We start from the raw sequence: 8,845 nt of genomic DNA on the forward strand, positions 1-8,845 counted from the left end.
GCTCTTCTAATTGTGCTGTTATTCTCACTTAAGATGAAGGCTTACAGGACAAAATAGTCTCCCATTTAACAGTTACTACACATGTTGCCCTATGGCAATGCCTTGACCCATTTTGAATTGGTTTTTGTGTATGGTGTGAGGCCTTACGAGAATAAAAAGGTACAGATCAGTCTAACAGAAGGGTATAATTGGGCAACTAAATGCCCCGTCTCTATTTTTTATAATTACTACTTAACCAAATCATATTTATTTATCAAGCCTATACCTCCAAGTAGCATCGAGCTGTGCTTTCAATGAACAAGTGAAAACATAAATCATTGCCTTATGTAGACGATGTAAATTTAAACATCCTTTAATCTGGATGTCAGTCATCGCACTGTAACTTTACAGCTGTTTCTTTAACACAGGTGAAATACTTTGGCCGTGATCCAGCTGATGGAAGAATGAGGCTTTCTCGTAAAGTACTTCAGTCTCCTGCTACAGCAGTTGTCAGAACGCTCAGTGACAGAAGCAGTATTGTCATGGGGGAGCCTGTTTCACAATCATCATCTAATTCTTCTTCCTCGTGATCTTTTAAGAGAATTCTAGGGTGATAATCTACAGAGCAAAATTTCAGGAGTATCTTCCAATGTGTAGATTTATATATAGTATAAATATATTCCACTTACCTGTCCTAAAATACTCATTTATGCGTGCCATTTTTTTATTTCAAAGAGTAACTTATATTCTCTTAACTTACATTATAAATCAATAAATATTTTTTATTAAAAGTAAATGTTTGTACATCTTAAGAAAGAATACCCTTTAGTACCCTGTCTGAAAAACTGAACAACAGATCACATTTGCTGCTCTGAGTTCCCTCTGTCTACGTACCTTATTTCTCCTCTTTACATACAGCAGGGACAGCTTTCCCGTGGGCCTCTGACAGCTCCCCTCTTTGCCCAACAGCTTTACCTACATGCAAATATGTCACAAACTGGAACTTGCCTTTTTTGTTGTTTTTCTTTTTGAGTTCTACCACTGAATCACCTATGCCTGGCACATAGTAGGTGCTCAAAAATGTGTATTTAGTTCCTAGATACTCTGAACCATGATTATGCACAATAATCATAGAACCTGGGTAAGACCCAGAACTTTCCAAAGTAACAAGGATGTCAGGGATTCTCTGCTCCTGCACTAAACAGATGGAATGTGCCATTTCAAAGCTAGTGCCTGGTTTCTTCAGAAGAGGTATCAGATATAATAAGGAGTTGAGGGAGCTAGTGTGACCTGTTTTTAATGATATGATGCCTTTCAAATTGGTCACAAAAGATAAACATAGTGGAGTAAATATTATAAACCAAAAAACCAAACCCACCGTCGTTGAGTCGATTCTGACTCATAGCGACCCTACAGGACAGAGTAGAACTTGCCCCATAGGGTTTCCAAGGCTGTAAACCTTTACAGGAGCAGATTGCCGCATCTTTCTCCCGAAATATTATAAATGGGACCCCCAATAGGATGAGATGGTAATTTTTTTTTAATTTGCCTAACTATGTGAAGGAATCATTTACTCATCAAATAGGAACTGTGTCATTTTCTTGAGTATGTTTACGTTGCTAGTGTATGGATCTCCTAGGGAAGGAATGGGACTGGTAAGCAGAGAGGAATCATGATTTTCAGTTAATACACAGATGTTTGAAACAGTCATGTACAGAGATTGTTGGTATAATTATTAGTGGTATCTGTAAGGTGTTCATGCCCATTATTTAAAATATCACATCATATCCTGAAAAAAGTAAATGGCACGTAAAGGCCATAATTTAGAAATGTGTAATCCTCTTACAAATCTGATAAAATATTTGTAAATTTAAGACTCAGGGTTAACTAGTTTATAAAATACTAAAAACTTATCTGGCCGAAGCAAAGGTTTTTAAGATGTATTTAACGATAATGTGTGCTGATTACTTATCTCTTATGTGTAAAATAGCACATTAGGCAATGTTGATACACGCTCTGAAATATGGAAGATAATTATTTATATTTAATTGCATATAATTTGAAAATGAACAATTAAATTTAAACTATTTACTTAGTATATTTGATAGACTGTTCTGTTTAATAATAGTCATCAAAAAAAAATCTTTATCCTCACTTTTGCCTTCTATTTCAGATACAATCCTTAATGGTGGAGTTTCAAAATTGTGTGCTTTATGTATCTCTCAAGTTTTCCATTTGCTTTTTCATAGGGACTCACAACTGCTAATAATATAGGAAAACAAAGCCAGTCCTTAGACTACCTGTAGAAATCAGTGTTGTTGTTGGTTGCTGTCGAGTCGATTGCAACTCAGGGCTACCCCATGTGTGCAGAGTAGACCTGCTCATGGCGTTTTCAAGGCTGTGACTTCTGGAAGCAGATTGCCTGGGCTGACATTCGAGGCAGCTCTGGGTAGGTTTGAACTGCCAGCCTTGCGGTTAGTAGTCCAGCACTTAACCATCTGTGCCACCCAGGGACTCCTGTAGAAACCAGTAGTGCTAAAAAATGGAAATAAGTGTAGCTCACTAACCACCAAACCAGTAAAACACCGGTTGCCATTGAGTCAACTCCAACTCATGGCAACACCATCTATGTCAGAATAGAATTACACTCCATAGATGATGGCGGATTTTTTTCGGATGTGGATCATCAGACCTTTCTTCCAAGCCCCCTCTAGGTGAACTGGAACCTCCAGCCTTTTGATTAGCAGCTGACTGCATTAGCCGTTTGTACCACCCAGGGACTCCTTTTTTTAACCACCAAAAGGATCCCCAATTCTCCTTAAACCAGGAGCCTATACTTAATGTCTGAACTTTCCTATTTTTGTCTTCATTCAAATCTTGGTAATTTTTCCCACTTTCCAGTGACGATTTTCTGAGTGCTAGTATATGCTAAAGACGCTGATTGAATTTATAGTAATTCAAATCAAGTCAAATTAAGTGCCCATTTTTGGTAGTTAGCTCAGAGCAGGAACTTGTAAGACTTTTCCCTTCATGCTCTTTGCCATTGAAACACAGAAATTACTGTTATGCCTTTTATACAGTCATTTTTTTTTTCTTATAGAGTATCTTGAATTCCGGATCTAAGACAGTATGAACATCAGCATCTTTGTTCAGTTCAGCCAAACATAGTAGTTAGTTATTCAGTGCTTACCATGTGCCAGGCACTCTTCTGTGGGCAGAGAACAGATCAGGAAACCAAACATAAAGTTCCAACCCTTACATTTTAGTGGAAGAAACTGACAGTAAACAAGTATACAACATATCAGATAACAAAGCTTGGTAAGGGGATAGAGTGGTAAGAAAGAGTTACTATTTTAGATAAAACATTGGAGGTCAACCTCTCTGAGTAGTAACACTTGGGCAGAGACCTGAGTGAAGCTGAGGAAGGAGAAATGCAGGTATCTGGGAAAGAATTCTAGATAGAGGAACTAACAACTTTATTTTGACTTGGTATTGTATGTTTTGACTATGGTACAGCTTTTTCATTTTATAAAACACTTTCACATAGTCTTTTACTCCATAATCTAGTGCCTGTTCTTCACTTAAAAACATAACCCAATAGGAGGTGGCAGGTGCAAGGTAATATTTTCAAAGCATTTAATCAAGCAACAATATACTTGATTACTTGCAAGGAGAGAAAAGAAACTTTTAAAGTGTACGAGCTTTTGCAGAATCCCAGGGTCATGAGAGTTGAGACTAGGGTAGTGGGCAGTGAGAGTGGGAAAGAGAGAGTAAGTCTTGGTCAGACTCATTGGGTAGTAAGATACAGAAACCAGCCAAAGCTAAAGTAAAACCAAACCCATTGCTGTCAAGTCAGTTCCAACTCATGGTGACCCCCTTAGAGTTGTCATGTGGACATGTTTATTTCATAGAATCTAAGCCTCACTCCCTATTGTGCACTGGAAGGAGGACTTCCAAGTCATCAGGAACTAAGGCAGTTCTCCCTCTCAACTTCCCTGTAGAGTCTCATGGCCTCTCATTAGTGCTTCCTTTCATCCAACTGTTTAATTCTCTGCAAGCCCACTTTCTCAGCTTGGGGCAGAAGATGGCTGTCCCACAGGAAGTTATGTGTCCATCAGTTCATCCTGAAGACAGTGATAGCTCAGCTTGGGAAAGGTGTCCATCCTCGTTAGGGTTGCCAAATAAAATGCAGATAAAATACAGGATGTCAAGTTAAATTGGAATTTCATATATCCAACAAATACAATTGTAATATAAGTATATCCAATGCACTGTTTGGGTTATACTTATACCAAGAAATTTTATCCATGTATCTAAAATTCAAATTTAACTGTCCTGTATTTTTATTTGCTAAGTCTGGTAACACTGGACCTAGTCTAAACAGCTGTGATCAAGGAGTTTAGGGAGCAGAAGGAGGAATTAAAGTAACTCTATTAAAATTTTTTGATTTAGAGGTTACAAGATTTTCCTTGTAACCTCTATTAAAGAATGCCCAGTGTTTCATGAAAACCAAAAGTGAGTAGTTGGCTATAGTTTTCGATATTGTGGCTATGAAATTTAACGCCATTCCCAAGGACTCATAAATTAGGAAGAGGTGATGTTAAAAAAAAAAAAAAAAGGCATAAAAATATGTAAACCAATATTTATGAAAACAAAAATTTTTAATAAAGTGACAGAATAAAGCAGTTTATTAAAAAGATCAAACAGTATGACCAAGTTGATCTACTTGAAGAATGCAGGGATGCATAAGCATTAGGACATAATTCACTACAGGCGTACCTTGTTTTATTGCGCTCACAGATACTGCAGTTTTTTACAAATGGAAGGTTTGTGGCAGCCCTACATCCAGCAAGTCTATGGGCGCTGTTTTTCCAACAGCATGGGCTCCCTTCGTGTCTCTGTGTCACATTTTGGTAATTCTTATAATATTTCAAACTTTTTCATTACTATTATTATATCTGTTACAGTGATCAGTGATCTTTGATGTTACTATTATAATTGTTTTGGGGTGCCACGAACTGTGCCTACATAAGATGGCGAACTTAATAGATAAATATTGTGTGTGTTCTGACTGCTCCACCGACCAGCTGTCCCCCACAAGACAGGATGAAACTGAAATTAGGCCAGTTAATAACACTACAATGGCCTCCAAGTGTTCTAGTGAAAGGAAGAGTTGCATGTCTCTCACTTTAAATCAAAAGCTAGAAATGTTAATGAGGAAGACATGTCAAAAGCTGAGACAGGCGGAAAGCTAGGCCTCTTGCACCAGTTAGCCAAGTTATGAATGCAAAGGAAAAGTTGTTGAAGAAAATTAAAAGTGCCACTCCAGTGAACACATGAATGGTAAGAAAGCGAAACAGCCTTATTGGTGATACACAGAAAAGTTTTAGTGGTCTGGAATAGAAGATCCAACCAGCCATAACATTCCCTTAAGCCAAAGCCTAATCCAGAGCAAGGCCTAACTCTCTTCAGTTCTCCGAAGGCTGAGAGCGATGAGGCAGCTGCAGAAGAAAAGTTTGAAGCTAGCAGAGGTTGGTTCATGAGGCTTAAGGAAAGAGGCTGTCTTCATAACATAAAAGTGCAAGGGGAAGCAGCAAGTGCTGATGCAGACGCTGCAGCAAGTCATCCAAAAGATTTATCTAATTGATGAAGGTGGCTACAGTAACAGATTTTCAGTGTAGACAACACTGCCTAATGCTGGAAGAAGATGCCATCTAGGACTTTCATAGCTAGAGAGAAGTCAGTGCCTGGCTTCACAGGACAGGCTAACTCTCTTGTTAGAGGCTAATGCAGCTGGTGACTTTTAAGTTGAAGCCAGTGCTCTTACCATTCCAAAAATCCTAGGGCCCTTAAGAATTACCCTAAATCTACTCTGCCTGTGCTCTATAAATGGAACAACAAAGCCTGGATGACATCTGTTTACAGCATGGTTTACTGAATATCTTAAGCCCGCTGTTGAGACTTACTGCTCAGAAAAAAAGATTCCTTTCAAAATATTACTGCACATTGACAGTGCACCTAGTCACCCAAGAGCTCTGATGGAGATGTACAAGATTAATGTTATTTTCATGCCTGCTAACACAACATCCATTCTGCAACCCATGTATCAAGGAGTAATTTCGACTTTCAAGTCTTATTATTTAAGAAATACATTTCATAAGGCTACAGCTGCCATAGATAGCGATTCCTCTGATAGATCTGGGCAAAGTAAATTGAAAACCTCCTGGAAAGGATTCATCATTCTAGATGCCATTAAGAACATTTGTGATTCATGGAAGGAAGTCAAAATATCAACGTTAACAGGAGTTTGCAAGAAGTTGATTCCAACCCTCATGGATGACTTTGAGGTGTTCAAGACTTCAGTGGAGGAAGTAACTGCAGATGTGGCGGAAATAGCAAGAGAACAAGAATTAGAATTGGAGCCTGAAGATGTGACTGAACTGTTGCAATCTCATGATAAAACTTTAACAGATGAGGAGTTGCTTCTTACAGGTGAGCAAAGAGAAGTGGTTTCTTGAGATGGAAACTACTGGTAAAGATGCTGTGAACGTTGTTGAAATGACAAAGGATTTAGCATATCACATAAACTTAGTTAAGCAGCGTCAGGGTTTGAGAGGATTGACTCCAATTTTGAAAGAAGTTCTAATGTGGGCAAAATGCTATCAAACAGCATCCCATGCTACAGAGAAATCTTTCATGAAAGGAAGAGTTAATTGATGTGGCAAACTTTATTGTTGTTTTAAGAAATTGCCACCACCACCCCAACCTTCAACAACCACCACCCTGATGAGTCAGCAGCCATCAGCACCCAAGTAAGACCCTCCACCACCAAAAAGATTACAACTCACTGAACGCTCAGATGATGGTTAGCAATTTTTAACAATAAAGTTTTTTAATTAAGGTATGTACATTTTTTTAGACATAATGCAATTGCACACTTAATAGACTACAGTGTAGTGTAAACATAACTTTTATATGCACTGGGAAACCACATAATCCGTGTGGCTCACTTTTGAGATATTCGCTTCATTGCGGTGGTCTGGAACCAAACCTGAAATATCTCCAAGGTATGCCTGTATATACATTATGTGAGAAAAAAACATGATCACCATACACAAAAAAGGCAAGTGTGGAAGAGGGCACTTCTGTAAGCTCTGAGGGTTCAGGGGTGTCTACAGAGCCAAAATCCTCAGGGGCACCCATCAAGTTATCCCCATCCCACGTTTCCAAAGCTTCAGGGTTTCACCAGGGCCCTGACCGGACAGCAGACCTCCCCAGGCCAAGCATTCCGATGTCTTTAGAGCTCTGCCACTCTGTCAAATCCCCTGTCTGTTTCTCAGCCGTGCCAGTTTTCTACTGCAGGAAATAAGGGGCTCTTGGTTAACCTCCACAGAGGCCCTCTGACTCCGGAACTTAGCGTTTAACTGTTGGTTAGCTGCCCTCAGTTTCTCATTATCCTTCTGCAGAGCATTAGTACAACTTAGTAATACCCAGCTAACTCTGCTGTCCTTGTAGGCGTTGTCTCTACCATATCTTACAAGCGCCTGAATTGCTGCACAGATAGCAGCATTCCCTTTCCTGGGGAACTTTTCCTAGATTGCTGGTGAAATCTTCAGCATTCTCTTGTGCCAGAGACTGAGTAAGCCATTCCCAAAATCGCACCTTAGTGCCTGTTTTCTTGGACTACTCCCAGTACCACCTACGTCAGTTCTGGTCCTCAGAGAAGCACATACCAAGAAGGGATTCGACATGCAAGATACTAATGGGGAGAAATGCCTGTGAAGGATAAGAGAGGCAATGAAAGCCTTCAGATCACGACGCGGGTCTGACCCCTGTAAAAGCAGGGAGGGAAGGTGGAAGTACTGGGTAGGAAGGGCCTCAGACTACAGTGTGGTTCTAAGAAGATCTCAGCCAGGCTAATGAGTTCTCCAAGCCAAAGTTGCCCACTCGACGCATTCTGCACCAGGCAGTAAGGATAAATCCTAGTACCCCTGTGATGCTCAGTCACTGGCTGGGAACAGCTCAAGGGACTTGTGGCCTCAGCATGAGTGCAATGGTGGATCCAAAGGGGTTGGCAGCAGGCTATCAGTCAGCTATGCTCCCTGCAGTAGATTCTCTTGAAGGAGTCCTGAATGGCACACTTCTGTGGCCACCACACCAAGCATGTGATACTACTGGCACCTAAGGGGTAGAGGCCAGGGATGCTGCTAAACATCCTGTAATGCACAAGACAGTCCCTCACAACAAAGAAGAATCCAGCCCTAAATGTCAGTAGTGCCAAGGTTGAGAAAACCTGCTCTAGGAATGTAACCTACAAATACACTGACACAGATCAAATAGCTTCTGCACAATTTACTGCTTTAAATGATAAACTATTAGGAATGATACAACTATACATAAACAGAGACTGGTTAAATTCCATCCGTACAATGGAATACTATGTAGTCATTAAGCAGGATGAGTCAGCTCTATGTACACTGACCTTAAACATTATTAACATGTTAATAATTAAAAAAAAAGGTGAACAGTATTACAGTATTTCATTATTTGTGGAAAATAGGTGATAGATGTGGTAAATATTAAATACATTCACTTGCATATGCATAAAATATCTCTGGGACAGGACTGACTACATAACTTTGCAGGGCCCAGTACCAAATGAAAATGTGGAACCCCTGTTCAAATATTATTAATTTCAAGATGGTGATAACAGCATTAAACCAAGGGCAAGCCCTGCCCCAAAGGCTGAAGCCTGGTTTTAGGGTCTGCACCATTCTCTCCCCCAGTCTTGTCTTAAGGAGTGTAATCAGGGCTTGAACCAAAGGGCTGTCCCAGCACAGGAGGGAGCCAAGGGGTGAGAAGAGAA

At 39.9% G+C, this 8,845-nt stretch overlaps 1 protein-coding gene across 1 annotated transcript in view; it reads left to right on the forward strand.

Annotated features, from left to right (window-relative positions):
- The window catches only part of PNPT1 (polyribonucleotide nucleotidyltransferase 1), a 44,425-nt gene extending 43,655 nt beyond the window's left edge, over positions 1-770 (forward strand). The window contains 1 exon segment of the mRNA XM_023734515.1: positions 408-770. Coding sequence (XP_023590283.1) covers positions 408-569 — 162 coding nt within the window. The 3' untranslated portion in view covers positions 570-770.
- The last annotated feature ends 8,075 nt before the right edge of the window (positions 771-8,845 follow it).

This window comes from Trichechus manatus, unplaced genomic scaffold, assembly GCF_000243295.1.
Source record: "Trichechus manatus latirostris isolate Lorelei unplaced genomic scaffold, TriManLat1.0 scaffold00005, whole genome shotgun sequence".
NCBI classification, from domain to species: domain Eukaryota; kingdom Metazoa; phylum Chordata; class Mammalia; order Sirenia; family Trichechidae; genus Trichechus; species Trichechus manatus.